At 44.2% G+C, this 18,094-nt stretch overlaps 2 protein-coding genes across 2 annotated transcripts in view; one reads left to right on the forward strand and one right to left on the reverse strand.

Annotated features, from left to right (window-relative positions):
• The first annotated feature begins 7,321 nt into the window (after nucleotides 1–7,321).
• On the forward strand, nucleotides 7,322–8,582 carry ier2a (immediate early response 2a). Its single transcript, XM_071513819.1, has one exon. The coding sequence runs from the start codon at nucleotides 7,426–7,428 to the stop codon at nucleotides 8,002–8,004; it is 579 nt and encodes a 192-aa protein (XP_071369920.1). The 5' UTR covers nucleotides 7,322–7,425; the 3' UTR covers nucleotides 8,005–8,582.
• A 5,944-nt stretch (nucleotides 8,583–14,526) lies between these two features.
• The window catches only part of LOC139639676 (voltage-dependent P/Q-type calcium channel subunit alpha-1A-like), a gene marked incomplete at its 5' end in the record, with an annotated part of 24,059 nt that continues 20,491 nt past the window's right edge, over nucleotides 14,527–18,094 (reverse strand). The window contains 4 exons of the mRNA XM_071513820.1: nucleotides 14,527–15,363; nucleotides 16,625–16,702; nucleotides 16,805–17,016; nucleotides 17,586–17,802. Coding sequence (XP_071369921.1) covers nucleotides 14,527–15,363; nucleotides 16,625–16,702; nucleotides 16,805–17,016; nucleotides 17,586–17,802 — 1,344 coding nt within the window. The remainder of the gene's footprint in view (nucleotides 15,364–16,624; nucleotides 16,703–16,804; nucleotides 17,017–17,585; nucleotides 17,803–18,094) is intronic.

The raw sequence follows: 18,094 nt of genomic DNA on the forward strand, positions 1-18,094 counted from the left end.
CATGCATACTCTTTCACAGATGCCCTAATGCATACACACGTGATCACTCACACCTGGGAGCTGCCCTGTATAACCACCGATCTCTGTTTTGATTATTCATGCTGTGTGCACACACATCACACACAGTTGCCTCTGCTTTCACTTATAGTGTTGTTCTCATACAGGATATACTTTACATGTCTGAAAAAAGGTATCCCATGAGGACTTGGCCAGTATTCAGTTAGATACACATATTTTTCTTCTTGTCGATCAATAACCTTTGCATCCCTTTTAGAGATGTCCTATATAATGGTTTGCATCAGGGATAGGATGATTGAAGATCTATTTTAGACTTCACAAGTGATTCAAATGAGGAAAGTGATGAACTTGTCATTATCTTCAAAACTTCTTGAATCTGTGGTTGTGTAATGACACACTGATTAATGTGCATGTGAGCAAAACTAACAAAATGAGAATGACATGGCTGGAACTTCTTGAATGTGAACCCTGTATGAGTTGGCAATTTAAATCATTTGTGTTGTCTTTGTTTTGTTTGCTCATGTGAGCTTTTTAAATCTTTTGCTTTGTGTCGAGAGCAAGACACCAAAGAAAAGACACCAGATGGCAGTGAAGGACAAGAGAAAGAAGGCATTTGAACACACTGGACTGCTTCCAGGCAAATGTACAAATAGGGTCAAATGTGGGCTTGGGCCTCTGTCTTTGCTCTATCACTCACAAAGTCACTGCTGTGTCAATCTCGGAACCCATCATCTAATCGTCATCAGACCGATAGACAATGGGTTCCAAGATTGCTGCTCCGAGAGTCAGATGAGCCGATCAGCGTGATCAGGCAGCCGTAAAACTTAACAAAATGGCAAGGAAACCTTCCAAAAAACAAAAAGGGACAAAAAATAAAGGCCCGTGAAGCTGAGGCATCAAAATGTGCAAAAATTACTGACCTTTTTAGTAGTGCAAGCACCACCGACATTTCCATTGCTAGTGGAACAGCATCAAGAGGCTCAGTTCCTCTCTCTACATGTCCATCCCTTTACTCCACCTTTTAATTGTTTATAGTTTGTTATTAGACAACGTTATAGTTTATTATAATTTCTTGTTACCTGTTGGTTAATTTAAATATTTATTTTATTACCAAATTAAAGTGCTAAAAATGGCAATGGCAATCCCTGACTGATTTCATCTGTAATGATATAGATTATATCGCCTTTTCAAATATAGCCCTTTATCATGATGCACTAAATGCTCAATGTTGTGGTATCCTCACAGTGGTGGTCTGCTGGCGACAAACCGTATGTAGTGCTAATTATTATACTAATACTATGCACTGATGTGCATAGTATTAGTCTATGCACATCAGATAATTAGTAACATTAACTGTAAAATAAGTATATCAGTACACGATTCCGACATAGTCGACACAGTTTTCAACTAGCCTATACACTACAACAGCATAATAGAATTCCTGAAATTCAGTTATGGCTTTTGGTTTTGGTGTGCCACCCCAAGATTTTCAGGGGCTCCATTTGGCCACCCGTATGAAAAATTTCTGGGGGCGCCACTGTAGAGAAGTCCCTGTTCTGCAAAACTATCAAAATGGCAGGAAATAGCAGACTTCCACTAATGATTCCACTAATTTGTGGTACATGGTCATCAGGGGCTATCATATTCAAACGAAATGAGCATCTCTCTAACCACCAAGGCAGCAGATCTTTTGTTATTCTGGATGTCTGTGCAGAGGGAAAGACATTGTCCCACATTCTTTCTACACCACCTTTAACTCTGGACTTCCACAGATCAGCTAGGCCTCGCATGTTAGCTTTGCATGGTAGGCCTATAGGTTTTGTGTGAGACAATTTTCAGGAATCCAATCAGCTGCTCACAACTTCTAATGGCTGGTTCTCTATTTTTCAGGCAGGACACTGAGCAGATAAGCCAAGATAAGTATGCAAGATGTTCCTAAACAAAAATTTCAAGTTAGCAACTGAAGATGACTGAAAAGAGCAGCACATCTACTTCATCATATACTTTTTTGCCGAAGGTGAAATTATGTACTACACATTGGGGTTTTCAACTCATATTCAACTAACCATTAAAATTATTACACCTGATGCTTTGACATTTTTTTCCCCCCAACCATCAAAAGAAATTTGGTAAAAATAGCTGTGTCTGAATATAGGCCTATCATATTGCAATATTTATAAAAAAATATATATATATATGCCCAATATAGCCATAATATTGACCATTTGAAATACTTATTACATGCAGTTTACCTTAATAATTCTGGAAAATCTATATTAGTAGGAATTAAATCATATTGACATATAAATCATATTCTTCTGTGCCTTTCTGAGATAGTCGCATGGTGGTGAAGGCCACTGCCTCTGGAGCATGTGTGCCCCTGCTGCTGCCCACACACACACACACACACACACACACACACACACACACACACACACACACACACACAGAAAGAGCACCCATTGCACCCTGACTTAACTTTCTAATTGTGTGGTGTTAAACATTATCAGGGACACACATCATGCTGCTGTAGCAGAGCAGTTCTGTCTGAGGCCTCACATACTACATATGTAGTATGTCAGAGATGATTGCCCCCTCAACTGACAGCTACATGTTTCGTTTCCTATAGCAACAGTAGGACTACAACACTACAAGGTTATCAGTAAGCTACAAATGAACAAGCCTACTGTGATTATTCACGAGGAAACACCCACAAGTAATACTGTGCTCTTATCTGTAGATAAAGCTGACTGTCACACAGCTAGGCTTATTATTTAGGATTTGGTCATTGTCATACAACACTAAGGTGGAGTCATCTATATCAGGCCTTGGGTCAGGGCTCAAGCCTAGTGTGAGTCCCCAGCTAAGTGCGTTGCTTCCTCTCAAGTGCACATAGTTCTCCCTGAGCTCCAGTCCCCACGGTTTTGTGTCAGTTGCATAACTCGACCACAGGGGGACACCCTTCAGCCATCTATTACCTTGAGACTCTCATGTACAGGTAGCTATGGCTATTTTTGGCCCATTCCTAGAAAGAGCTGCTGAAACTAACAGATCTTTGTAGCGGGGTTTACGTGGACAGAGACATTTCCCCTTTCCTAATCAGGAAATCCTCACCATTGCCATAGTGTTGGCCAAGGATTGCTGTTGTCATTTTGGTGCCAGTATCATCTTTTACATTTCTTTATTTATTTTTTTATTTTTTTTTGAGCAGTTTAATCATAACCGTTCTCTGTCTGTGGAGGATAATCTGCAAAAGTATCAACAGCTGCCAAACATCATGATTGCCCGTCACAGTAGTATTCATGTGAGCACAGGGTTTATAGGGTTGATACTCAACAGTCCATAGTGATAAAAGCAGTTAGAACACACCATCTGCAGTGCCAGAGACACTAAGGACAGATGTGCCACCAGATGAGCAGAATATCCAGACAAAGGCTGTACCTGTGGAGACACAGGCTGAGGCCACATCAGGAGGTCTGGGTGCAGTCTGTCTTGCCTAAAATTCTTCAGCCTGCTGCAGGTCCCCTCAGGAGAGGGTCTTGACCGCCAGGCGGGTTAAGTAGTGTTTTTACAAATTAATATTAATGTTTCATATTGTCTATCTGAAGCTTTTTTGTCCTTGTGTTGTTTAAGTGGTAAGTCTTTAGGTTTATAAAATATAGCCCCAGTTGGGTACTGAGTGAGTCAGCCTGGCTCTGTTGAAACAAACAGGCAAGTCATTTAGTACTAGTGATACCCTGATGTGCTCAATCACAATCACAGTGTCTGGTATTGCCTGTACCACGTGCCGGCCTCTATACTGCTAGTCAGGTAGGATGCTAGCCAGTTTTCTATGTTTTCTGCATGCACACGGTGCATGATTACCCCACAGTTCATCAGACGGCTCATAAAGATGACTGACGTGTTGGGGCGTGAATTTGCCCAGCTGAGGAGGAGGACAGGAATCGTAATACACTTTGATGCCTCAAGGCAAAATATACCACTCACTGAATATCCACTTTGCATTTACTCTGATGCCACAGAAATGAGCCTCCTTCTAACCAACAAGGCAGCAGATCTTTTGTTATTCTGGATGTCTGTGCAGAGGGAAAGACAAGGTGGAGACGATAAAGACATTGTCCCACATTCTTTCTACACCACCTTTAACTCTGGACTTCAACAGATCAGCTAGGCCTCGCATGTTAGCTTTGCATGGTTGCATGGGTTTTGTGTGAGACAATTTTCAGGAATCCAATCGGCTACACATGACTTCCAATGGCTGGTTGTGTATGTTTCAGGCAGGATGTTGAGCGGGCTAAAATAATGGAGCCTTGGTATGAGAGAAAAAAAAGTTAGCAACTGAAGATGACTGAAAATTGCAACACAACTTCAATTGCTGCTTTTCTGAAGGTGAAATGATGTGCTAACAGCCACACATTCACTTGATATTTTTAGTTTATACAATGCATAACCATAACTTTGTTATATATTGAAAACCTGCCATACCCTTCTACACACAGAATCAGAATGCAGAAACTATCAACCATGACTATCAGCCATATCATGCAAACAGCACAAAACAGGTTGTGAGGTCTCCACCTGAAAGACATTCCAGCATGCAAGAGGTGGGAGGACGTGTTTTGCTCTCCATCATGTCCATCTTAGTAGCTGCACAACCTGTGGCATCAGTGTTGTTTGTAAACAGAACAACAGCTATGATGACTGTAGTAAAATGTCATGTTGAAAATGCTGTCATGAAAAAAAATAGGTGAGAGTTGTGGTGAGTGTTATGTAGGCTACAGAGCTGCCTGTGGTTTAACTGGAGGCTATTTAAGGGAAACCACACCCAGGAACTATCAACTGCCAGTCACACATCTCTCTCGAATTATTCTCTCTCTCTCTCGCTCTAAGTGAAAATGTGGAACCAAGCACCTTCCGGCTAATGGTGAAGAGAAGGAGATACCTCGTGACGTCCTTGCACTATCTCATATTAATTTATCAAAGTGAAGTAAACTAATATGTACTGACTATGCACTAATAACCGCTCGCCTCGTGCACCCAGCAGGACACATTCCATACAGCCCAGAGGAACGCGATTTATTGCCCAAACATGGGCTGAGGGAAGCGCGAGCCCTGACGCAATCGTTATTACTTTATATGGTTACAGGAAACGAGGGCTCCCACGCGCGTCATGGGTTTTCCTCTGCGCGCGCCACAGGAGCAGGATGTGCTTAATATGGTCATCTGTTGTCAACCCTCACCCCCCTTCTCTTCTTCCTTCAGAAGGAAGCAACACGTTGGGGGGAAGGGCGGGACTGGAGGACCCAGTTTTCAGAGATTGTTGCTTAGGCCAGTAGTGAAGAGTAAAATGAGAAATGAGAAATTCACCTTGGAAGACTGCAATTTCCACATATGTCTTGCAAAGATCAGTCTGTCTTTTCCCTTACCTGCGTCGGTTCTTCAGGCAGGAGTGAAAACAGGTTTGGTTTATGAAAACTTGTAACAACAAAGATTTAAACCACATTACATAATAAGTACAAAAATGAAACTGTCCTGTCCTCTTTGCACATTTGCCCCAATGTGAGAGTGATATGTAGCAATGGAAATGTGTTGTCACTGGTTACAAATAATAACAACAATAAAAAAGACATAATAAATGCATGTTTGCAGTGCTCACTTCATCAAAGAGAGCACTGCAAACAGTGCTGTAAGGTTCCCTTCTCTCCCACTGAGGACTTAAATCCCTCCAGCATAAGACACAACATGTGAATTACCTCACCATACAATTCACAAAATTGTTTCGATATACGTTTCAAACTTCAAAAGAGTTGGTCAAAAAAGTATTTGTACATAGCATGCACATAGCTAATATTCATTGAAAATATATGTATTTTGAGTGTGAAAATGTGTCAAATTTCAAATGTTTAAAATATATTTTGAATGTCACCCACATGTGCAAATAGCTACATTTTTGGCCAGTTTTTGTACATTTTGAAACATATCTCTAAACATATTCTGAAATATTTTAAATGTATTTTTGCTTCAACTATAGTCAGGTCGATAGCTTGCCCGATAGCTACAGTAGTAACATTAGTTACAGTTGAACTACATCGAACTACATCAAAGCTAATTTAAACTGATTTAGCTGAGCTCAGTGTCCGGGTTTTCCAAATTTGCAACAAAGCTGATTTTGTTTGCAAGCAAAACAAATTATTGTGATATGTGACAGAGCTGATTCAGTCTGATTCTCTGACATTAGGTTTTTGACAGAGGCAGGGAAGTGACAGGTTTCTTTTAAAACCACACTAGGCAAGATTTTTATGTAAAAGTGCACTCATCTTATCAGCCTATAGGCTAATAACAATTTGGGGCTGCAAAATTGAGAAGCATCCTATCCCCCAAATTAATTCCAGGTCTTGGTGTGGCCACTTGGTGTGGGAAATCTTGCTGGAAGTGATCAATCAAAACTTAAGGGTGAAACGCAAAACCTTCTCTAGCAGTAAAGCGAGCGCTCTGTTGAGAGAAAGCTGGACTCACCAATGACAGTTGAACCTGCTGCAAAAACCTTCTCACCATCACCATCTCCACTCTGTAGTCTCTCTGACTCTCTGAAGTCTGTCAAACTTTCCAAAATCCAAATAGCCTAGTTATCTCCGATTGCCACTTGGGACCACCAGAGTGTGAAGGTGCATAGTGCAGATTTAACTAACGTGTGATTAATTAGGGATTCATTTGTGTGGTAGTTAATCCCTGACCGGTAGTCATTTATAGCTCAATGGATGGTTAATAGTCATCTGAGAAATAGTATGAAAATAAGATTTTAATAGCCCTGTAGTGGACCCATGACCCTGAAAAGTCTTAGGCGTGTACAGAAAATGATTGGATGGATGAATGAATTAATAAATGAATGAAGATTTTGTCTCTGAGGTAAATTCAGAATCCCACATTTAACCAGTGTAACCACTCATAAAATGTCTCTCACATAGTCTTTAACTTTAAAGTCAATTAATTGAATGGATGCCACTAAGTCTAGATGCTAGATGGATAAGAAACCATTTACTACCCTCTGGGTCAGATAGTTCTATCTGCTCAGTGAGTTTGTATTTGGATAAGCAGATAGTTAGCATATCATTAATTTTGACATAATTCACCTGCTGTAAGCACTGGTCCAAATAGAGACACAGCTGTCCAACCAGTTGTTGTGGGGCTGTTTGAAATAGCAGGCTGGGTGAGCCCGATGGGCGGGACTCTTTCGCATGACGGAGAGTGAGTGACGTCAACGAGGTGATAAGTAGTTACTCAGCGCACAGTCTGGCTCGTATCTGTCTGAGTGTAAAGTCAAAGAGACAACCTCACAAACTAAAACCTTCAGTCATCACTTAAACCTTGATTGGTTGCCCTGGACAAATAATAACAAAAGAAGTTGTGATGGAGGTCAGTACTAAGGCCAAAAGGATTATGGTCGTAGCTTTGGGGAAACTGTACAGCTCCCGCACCCAGCGAGGGGGTCTCCGTCTCCACCGGAGCCTCCTGCTCACTCTGGTGATGAAATCCGCCCGGGACATCTACCATGCGGCCCAGGCGACGGTGGAGAGCGTCTCCGCGGAGGGTGTGCAGCAGCAGTTCCCGAGAGAGACGACCACAGACACGGCCGGAGCTCGTGTGGAGGACGAGGCGTCCCCCTCGCCCGTCACCCCACACTCTCGGACTTTAGCCCGGGAGGATGTCGGGACCTCGGCGGAGCGCTGCGACCCAGGCACACCTACCGGCGGAGAAGACAAGGAGAACCGGTGCCCGTCTGGCCTGGAACGACACGCGAGGAAAAGACGGGGCAAGGTGGCCGCAGAGCCGGACTTTCTGCCTTGTAAGAAGGCAAAACTTGAACAGGGGAAAGGCCTTCAGCTGCTCGGCTTGACTTCTGTTTTGACGGACTATGTGAACTGTGGCAGTGAGCTGGGAGCACACCCCAGCCCGGTGCCCATACCGAGAGCCATAGCAGCGTTTTGAAACAACAGGACCGTGTCAGATTAAAGGTGAACTTTTTGGACGCAGGCCTAATGAAGGGAGTCTGAATGCGCCGCAGCGTTACCGATGGCCTCTTGGATGAACAGCCAAGACAAAGACCACGGCCAGCCCCGGGGAAAAGTACCCCTAACATGGCTCTGAACCGGCCAGCCGGGGAGGTTAAAGGAATCCTGGAGGCAGCCTGGTTGGTGCGAAACATTTCCAGTGACTTTTGGCCTAATTATTGGCCCTAAGAGACTCTGCCTAAAGCGGAACTAGGCATATTCGTCTAAACCGGCGGCTTTTCCAATAAAGGGGATGATGCTAGTTTGGACTTGCTCTGGTTCGACCAAATGACTATTTGTACGAGCAAAGCCTGCGTTTGTTTAATATAGGCAGGTTATGAACAGGTTGTTGGCCTATTCATCCAGTGTAACATCTTTATGAGTGTTATGAAGGCTATGTGGACCACAATGCAACCTGTATGGCAAATTTGTGTTAATTAATTGAAATACGTGTCATATTTCCGCGATGATAACTCACTACCTCAATATTTATTAAACATTTTTGTACTAAAAGTGCCTCTGGTGTGGCGTGTTGTTAATCATCACAGCATGTGTGTGAGAGAGAGATAGAATCATTTGAATGTAAAGGGGGCTGGAGGTGGATTACCTTGTCCCTGACTAAATAAAGTCACTGCTGTAGGCCTATGTGAATGAGGAATTTGCTTTTAGTGTAAGAAAATTGGTGTGGAAATGTGTGTGGGTGTGTGTGTTTGGGGACGACAGGAAACTGGTCTGGGTGTGAAGAATTACAAGTTTGCTTCCTTTGCCCACATCCCCCACACTCATTTGCAGAACAAAAGAGGTGACACTTCAGGAGATTGCAGTCTAAAGAAATGAGAAGAAGGCCATAAAGCCATTTCACATGCACAGGGAACAATGAGCTCCCCCAGCTCTTAGAGGAACTGTTACTGTGTCCTGGCTACTGTAATGACAACAGCCATTTGTTCAGCTCCAGCAATCAGATGGGGGCACAGGTTAGAACAAAAACTCCATTAAATGTAAGGTGGAGCAGATGAATGACAGTCAATAAAGTGCAGGCATGTCGTATTGTGTTTGTATTGACCAGCTTGGCAATACATTCTTTTAGAAAATGAAGTGAAGGAGTGGAAGGTTTACCAGAACAAATATGTAATTACTCATTTAATTGCAGTGAATTTAAATTCTAGACAACAGTAGTAAAAGAGTAGTAGGCTATACTGTATTGTAAAACAATACTACTGTATTGTTTTTTTTTGTCATTTACAGTAAAACAAGGTCATTCTGGACTGTACCACCAATAATTGATGCTAGCTTTGTTGGTTTGCTTGAAAAGGGGTCATCCCAAAACCATGTCTTGACCCATCTAACTATGTGCGAGGACCATGCTGAACTGGGTCATCAGTTGTATGTGTGTGGGACTGGGTACATAATTGTAATTTTCTTTTTGTATTGTTTTTTGTGGATGTGAGCACTTTTAATTGAGAAACTCATATTTTTCCTTGAGTAACTTTTTAGACATGTCACCTACCTTGTAATCCAATAGATACAGATTATCTTCGCACTAATTTACAATTGTCAAACTAGGCTCTGGTTTGCACACTGTCAACAGAATTTATAGTGCACATATGCCTTCAGTAAATTGTTACTGAAAAAGTTGTGTGGTGAGGGGTGCAATAGGGAGAGTCTAGGAGCAGGCAAAGAGTAAATACTACTTATGGAGGGGGGTCAATGCGGACAAGAGGGGGTTGTGTGTGTGTCTGTGTGTGGGATGGGGGAAGGGGGGTGTCCCAGGAAGGAAGAGGAAGGAATGTGGTGGGAAGGGAGGGGGGGTTGTCTGTGTATGGGCATGAGGCCCATCGATTGTGCTGCTAATTCTTCCGGCTGAAACCAGAGCAGCCTCTCTGTGTACACAGGGCCGGGAGGAGTGGCCGGAACCGTCCGCACATGCCTGCGAAAATACACACATCGTACACGTTGCACACACTCCTTCGCCCTCACACAGAAGTAAAACAACTGTGGGCTCCGTCTATTCCAGTTACTCACACTCTCCCGTTCTCTCTCTCTCTCCACACACACACACACACACACACACACACACACACACAAACTCACTCTCAATGAACGCTGACACAATCATGGCTTAGGGCCTATATGCAAAAAGTGTCTTAGATAATTCTTGCTGATCAGAGGTCTGTTTGCAGGTACAAAGTGACGTTCACAAGGCCGTGTCACAGTCGGACAGTAGGACAAACTACAAAAGAAATGACCTAAAAAACCTGTCAGTATCACATGGTGGACATGTGTTATTCATGGGACCAGAATAATTTTTCAAACCCGTTGCTATTCAAACAAAAGAAGGAAAGTATGATGCACAATGAGCTCACTTGAAGCAACCAATGCCTTTTAGACCACATCAGCCCACTGAGCTGTTTACTTCGGCAGAACACGACCCAGTCTTCTGACCTCGGATCAGTACTCGGCATTTAATGCATACAGGCCCGCAACACATCCTCGCTGTGAACAAGAAAGACAAGAGAAACACGGACAAGAAATGACCAGATCTCAAGGCGGCCCGGTGTGCATTCTCTCTGGTTTTTATTCCTTAGGAAGAATTCTGTTTGGAATTACAAAATGCACTGGTAGAAATAGCGGTGAGATAGGTTGAGAGTGTGACAGATAAGAGTGTGAGAGAGACAGAGTAAGAGAGAGAGAAAAGAGGGAGTGAGTGAGAGATCAAAGGTTCCAAAGCCAGTTAATGAGTACATCATCAGATTTGGCTAGCTCCTGCCCCGCCCCGCCCACCCCACCCCCACAAAAAGTAGAAGGGAGAATACACCATCATCTTCTGAACTGTACTTTCTTTTCTATATATATATTTTTTTTCCTTTAAAAAACAGGAGTTCTTTTTTTGTGGTGTCCTGAACATTGTTGTGTTGTGCCTCAACCCCAGTAAACCGCTGGCAACAGAAAGAAACAAACAAGACTTTGACTCTCACCAAAGTCTCTTTTTTGTTTTCACTCTTTAAACTTTTTTTTTTTTTTGTAAATTTTTCAACCTTTTTTGTTCTCAAAAATAGAAGGAAAAAAGGAAACATGTCGCTTTTTAAAAACATCTATCTATTTATATATCTTTTTTTATTCCTCTGAATTCAATATTCTGCTTTTCTTTTATGTCCTGAAGATGACTGTTCACCCACGGTGTGGCATGCACATAGCACATGCATTTCTGGAACTAGATATTTTTCCTTTTTTTAGTCTTTTGTACTTAAAAAACTTTTAGTTTCTGTTTTTTTCAGTAGCGGCTTGTACATTGCTTTTTGAAGACATTGTGTGGTTAATTAGCGTGTTAGTGGATTTCACTGGTCAGCATAGACACGAAGATGGATGGTGAATGTTAGGGGCTTTGCATGTTCCATTCAGGGGAGTAATGACATCACACACACACACACACACACACACACACACACACACTCAGAGTCAGAGATCCTTACGATGATGTGACTGAAATATTCCTGGAGACAAGGGATAGAAAGGAAAGCAAGCAAAAAAGAAACACCAAGATTTATCAGAAACACACTCGCCCACGCACACATGCACACACACACACACACACACACACACACCACAGCCAGGAGCTACATACCTAGTGTGCCTTTCTGATTTGAAGTGTTGTAATGTGAAAAAATACTTGTCTATGACATTCCACTGAGGTTGGAAAGACACTAATAGGCAGTTTTTTTTTCTCGGTGCATTCTCTGGTCAAAATGTGATAGGCCTCCAGGTAAAATGCAGATAACGCAAATCAAAATTAAATTAATCTCCAATACTGGATGTGGTGAATAATAATAATAATAATAATAATAATGATAATAATAATAAACTGAACTGGAATTCACAATGTCCTGGCATTTAAATGGGGGGTAGGGGCTGACAGAGTGGACAGTGGTGTGCGTTAGTGGCGAGTGTTAGTTTGAGGCACACAGAGAAACACACAGAAAGAAATAAAGATATATAGGAGCGACACACACAGGACACAGGAGTTTGGCGGGACCCAGCCAATACCCAGCCGTCCTTTCTTCAACCCGTCCAGGCTGACTGGCTGCACGGTACACGATCCTGTGCGCTTCGATTGGCTGCGTTTACATGTGGTGAACACAGATGAGGTGCTCTACCAGTGAGAGAACTAGCTAAACCTTACTCCCAGTGCGCTGATATGAAGAAAAAAAACAAAACAACAACTCTGAATCAGAATTAAGGTGAAAGAAAGGGAGAGGTACAAAAAACAGAAGGACATGTTGCAGTGTATTGCATACAGTGCCACCTAAAGGTCGCAAGTGGTGGTGGAGCTCTGTCTTGGAATCTGTAGTGGAGTGAACCCAATCCCTACCCCCGTACTTCAACCACAAATCACAATAGCCTGGTACTCATCCAAAATTTAATACAGAAACCTATAGGGCGCTACATGTGATGCATTTTTAAAAGGGTTCTGAATCCATTTTACTCACTGTCCAAATACTATGGTCTTGAGCCTTGAGAATGAGTGTAAGGGAAGAAGAACTTATTGGCTGCTTTGGGCAATGTCTGACCCATGTTCATCGCCTGCAAACTCATTCTCCCACAATGCAACTGTGGGACAGAGCTCCACCCCGGAGCTGGACAAGTGATGCGCTGAGCACAAGAACCCACTCAAAATAAAACGAACATATAGAACTAAAAAAAAAAAAAAAAAAGACCAAATCTACGGAGAATCTCTCTCATTATCATGGACATCATCATCAGTATAAGCTAGTACATTGTTATCTATTGAACCACTGTCACCATCAATAACGAAGAAAACAAAGATGAAGAGGTTCTCTCCTTTCTCCTCCTTTCTATCTCTCTTTCTCTCCGATGTCTGTTTTAACCCCAAACCCTGGAAGACTTTGAGACGTTACTGATTTGTCAAACTGATACACCAATAAGGATGAAGCAACATTTGTTGCCAGTTTCTTTATCCAGTTACCCTGCTTCCCAGTATATCATTTTAGGATCATCGCCTTAGAAACAGTTACAAAAAATATTGACTTCCTCAAAATTGATTGTGCAATCCCAGCTGTATCAGTGGCAAGCATTTGGCACAGAACATACAGACAAGCAAGCAAAAAAGCAATCATTTTGTCCCTTCTCGGCATATATCTCAATCCATTCTCTCTATAGCCTTCTCTCACTTGATTTGAGCGTAAATGAAGGTACGGAGAGAGGGATGTCATAGGGAGGGGAGAGAGAGAGAAAAAGAAAGGCATTTTTACTAAAGAGAGAGAAACCCCACAGACCACAACAGAAAGGACTAAGGAATCATTTCCCCCCACATACAGTAGATTCTCATTGTTATTATTATTATTATTTTTTTGTATCATTCATGCAGGATTCCACAGGGTGTACAACTCCGCAAGTCTAAAAAACGAAGCTGCGTGGGGTGCAACAGAAGATTCAAGCTTCAATGTTTTGAAGAAGTAGAAGAGGAGGAGGAAGAAGAAGAAGCAGCTGCAGGAGTAGAAGAAGAAATACTGCAGAAAACAGTTACTGTTTCATTTGTTTTTGTTTCTGAAACCCCCGTCCACTTTTTTGTGTTTCCTCTTTCATAGGTCATAGGTTGAGGTTGGTTAAATTGTTTGTTTTTGGGAGGGAGGGGTATTTTTCCAGGGACAGGGGTAAACTTCCCCAATCCACCCCTATTTTCCTCCAGAGTTTGATTGGCGGACTTGTCGACCCCCTCCCCCACACACACATCCCCCACTCTCCCACCCACTTACCCTTCTCACCACATACAGGTGGAGGGCCCATTGTCAGCATTGTCCTTATTTAAGAGTAAACACAGATGATAAAACTCATCAATATCCCACTGGCTGGGAGGGTTGGATTTTATTCTTTTTGCAACTAACATAACTGAAGTTAGTTCTGAGAAGCAAAAAAGTGGTCGTTCTTCTCTGTCTCTGACTGTAAAGTGTCTCTTGTCGAGTTGCAACTCTTGACATCTTGGTAAGTGGCTGTAGCTCGTTGCCAGAGGCATGATTTAAGACACACAAAGAATAGTGTCCCTCACCCCTCCTGCCTGCATTCTTAAAAACTAGAGTTTGAGGTTTGTCTCCTCTTGCAACAGGAGACCAGTGCTCCGACATTGCAACAATGCAAGGAGAACACGGTGGGTTGTTTACTCCTTCTTACCCACTTGTTTCTCCACAGCTTGTTTCTCCACAGACCCATCCTGCCTCAGCATTCCTGTTCCATCCCTTCATCCCGACACCCCTCCCTTCATCTAGCCCAACATCCCTGGGACATGTCAAGCAGCAGAGGAAAGGAAAAAAAAATTGAACAGAGAAAAAAGTAAAGAATCATGGTTTCCCTTGGCAGTCAATACTCTGGCACAAGGCTTCCCATCTTCATCCCTCTGTCCATCTGTCAATTCTTTTTCCTCCTTCCCTCCCTCCCCGGTCCCCAGAGGCTAGCACCAGTCGTCGTCCTCGGTCTCGCTGTAGGGTTCGTGCAGGCCCTTGCGGGGCCCCCTGGGATGGGCTCCTGGAGGGGGAACCTTGTGAGGCCCGGTATGGGGGGGTCCGTGGAGGTGTGTGGAGGGCGAGGAAGAGCGGTAGCCGTTGGGCAGGCGACGCTGGGCAGGAGGCTGCACCTGGCCCTGTCCCGGCCCGGTCAGGGCCGTGCTAGGAGGGGGCGCGTGGCGGGCAGTCCTGGGTGAGGTGCGGCTGGGGTGGGGGTGGGCTGGCGGATGGGGGTGGGGGTTGTTAGCAGGGTGCGGCTGAGGGGGAGGTAGGGGATGGGGGTTGTGGGGCTGTGGTTGGGGGGGAGGCGGCAACGGGTGGTTGGCCAGGGCGTGAGGGTGGGGGTGAGGGTGTGGGTGTGGGTTTCCGCCCTGCATGGGGTTCTGCTCGTAGGCAGGCGGTTCATGGTGCGGCTCGTAGTCCTGGTAGTCCTGGTTGTAGAAGCAGCCGTCCCCTTCCATGGAGCCCCCTCCTCCTCCTGTGTCCCCCCATCGAGGCGGGGGATGACGGCCCTGGCGGGGCGAGCCGTGATGGGGTGGCGGGGGGCCAGCAGGGGGAGGCCCCTGGCCTTGGGGGGGCTCAGGGGAAAAGCGGCGGGGGGCCGGGGCTGGGGGTCGGCCCTGTGGCCCCCCGGGTGGTGTGGGCATGGCCTTACGGACCACAGGGGAGTAGGTGACATGGGGCCGGGGTGTTGCGGGGGTCTGGGGCAACTGTCGACGGCCCCGGCGTGGCGTACTGGTCCCCGAGGTAGAGGGGACGGGACTTCCGCTCACCGAACTACTGCCCTACACAAAAAGTGAAACAAGGCAAATAAAAAGAACGAACCACAAATTCAACGACAGAACAGATAGAGGAAAGTAGTGGATGGGAGAGATAAAGAGAGAGTATGAAACAAATAGAGAGGGAAGAGCCAGAGAGAGAGAGAGAGAGAGAGCGAGAGAGAGTGAGAGAGATGAGAGAGAAGAAAAGACAAGAACAAGAACCACAGCAACAATAAGAAGAATAGAAGCACCAGTCATAATGTGAGTGGAGTGGAGGAGAGGAGAGAAAGGCAGAAATGAAAGACATCAAAAAGCAGCAGAGCAGAGGATATGGATAAAAAAGATGAGATTCCAAACAGCGCCATACATAGAGAAGCAACATGTCACGCAGAGGAAAGAAAACAAAAAGACGACAGGAGAAAAGAAGGTTAAAGGGTTGATTTCTGGAGCAACAAATGTGATACAGGGTAAATATGGTAACTGAAGATACATAAAATGTGTTATTTTTTAACCTGTTGTGTGCCTAAGTGTGTGTGTGTGTGTGTGTCTAATCTATGCAAAATGTGGAGGCCAAAAAAGTTATTTTTCATAATACCAAGGCAAAATGACATGGGAAAACTCAAACCAATTCTTCCCCTCTAAAGACAATGATTGTCTTCCTACACAATGCTTTTTCAAGAAATACTATTAATATTCAAAACACAGAGGTCAAATGGTCAATGCATCAGATAATTCATATTTACTTAATTTTGGATGGTAGCCTAAAATGTTTTAGCTTTTTGATCTCTGATATTTGTTATTTCAAGTGTTTGGAAAAGGAAGTCATACAAAGAAATGCGGTGACAATATGACAGAAAGTTGGCAGCCTAAAAACGTTTAGGCGGAGGAGATAGGGACAGCACTCAAGTACTCAAATATACATTTTTATGCATATTTGTTTGGGTGTTGGAACAGTGATTTGATAACTTAATAATGATTTCATGGAACAAACATTTACTTGTATCTGCAGGATTATACCCGCAATAATGCATATGCTCTCATGTATGTGTGTATGTAGTTGCATAGGCCATACATTGGTATACATGTGCATATACATACGCTCTGAAAAGGATTTGACATTTTCAACACAGCTGTCTATGTTGGTAGGAACAACACAGCTCTTTCAACATAACACTTTGAAAATGTGTTCATAGGAATACATGTGGTATTGAGAACACATTGGGACAAGGTGTGTTGTTCCAAACTAGACACACATGCACATGCACACATGCACCCAGAAGCCCACCTGTCTGTGTGTCATGCACTCTCGCCCCTCGCTGGGCGATCTCGACCAGCGCCGGTCCCTCTCCCTCTCCCTCTCCCGGTCATGATCCCTCTCCCGGTCATGATCCCTGTCCCGGTCATGATCCCGCTCCCGGTCATGATCCCTCTCCCGGTCATGATCCCTGTCCCGGTCATGATCCCTCTCCCGGTCGTGATCCCTGTCCCGGGAGTGCCTGTGGCCGTACTCGCCCCCGCGTTCCGGCACATAGCGCTCCTTGTCCACAGAGCCGTGGTGGTGGTGGTGATGGTGGTGGTGCTTCCGGTCTTTAGATCGTCCGCGGTCCCTGTCACGCTCCTTGTCCTTGGACGTGAGGTCACCTGACTGGGTGGTTGTACTCAGGTCTGTGCCCAGGCCTGATGGTAGAGTTTATTGGAGTTAGTGTTGTACAAACACTTTAGCGTTGTTGCCATGCTACAATTTTAGCTTACAATACTATATCAGACTGTAACACCTTTTAAATTTGCTTAATCAAGAGTATCAAAATGCTGCAGTTGTACTGAAGCACTGGGCAGTCCCTAACATGAATGCAAACCGTTTGGTACATCCTAATTTCTAAGGCCGAGGCTGAGGCTGTGTTTCTAGTGTGTTGTTTGTTTTGTTTTACTTTCTATATGTGTGTGTGTGTCTCTCTGTCTGTCTGTCTGTGTGTGTATGACCTGGTTTACAGCATCAGATACAATGTTGCAATGTTGATGCAATGTCGACTGTATAATAACATTTTAACTAATGTTGCCAGTCCTTACAGGTCATGACATGAACAGGGGTTTGATGCCTTTAGTCAGGGATAGTGTTGATACCAGAGATCAAACTAGCGATCCTTCAAATACTAGGTAATACCCTAACCAACCAACTTGCCAACGTGATCTCTATGTGTGTGTGTGTGTGTGTGTGTGTGTGTGTGTGTGTGTGTGGTCTCTCCAACCTGTGTCTGCCTCCGTGTAGCGGCAGAGCGACCTCTCGGAGGCCCGGTGACTCCGCTCTTTTCGCCGGTGTCCATGTCTGGAAACTCTACCCTCCTCAGGTATGACGCGGTCCATGGTGTAGTCGTCTGCCCCTCCTTTTTCTCTGTGGCCCCGGCCAGACCTGCTGTGGCCCAGGGACGAGGCCGAGCGCTTCATGGGACTGTTGTCAGTGATGGTCTAAAAGAGAGAGGGAGAGAGAGAGCGAGACGGAGAGAGAGAGAGAGAGAGAAAGAGAGAGAGCAAGAGCGAGAGAGAGAGAGACACAGAAAGAGATGTTTCCTCTGTTTTCTGTGGGCTCTGGGTAGGTTAATGTGTGTGTGTGTGTGTGTGTGTGTGTGTGTGTGTCTTTTCCATGAAATTTACTGTTTGCAATCCCCCTCCCCTCCCCATCATATACCCCTGTATTAGTAATCATGTTTCCATCATGCTGCCTCAAAAAAAAAAAAAATTGAAAAAAGTATGATAGGAA

The sequence above is a fragment of the Centroberyx affinis genome, unplaced genomic scaffold (genome assembly GCF_046629955.1).
Source record: "Centroberyx affinis isolate AG114_WGS23_722 - 3 ecotype Tasmania unplaced genomic scaffold, CSIRO-AGI_Caff_v1 ptg007549l_1, whole genome shotgun sequence".
Taxonomy (NCBI): Eukaryota; Metazoa; Chordata; class Actinopteri; order Beryciformes; family Berycidae; genus Centroberyx; species Centroberyx affinis.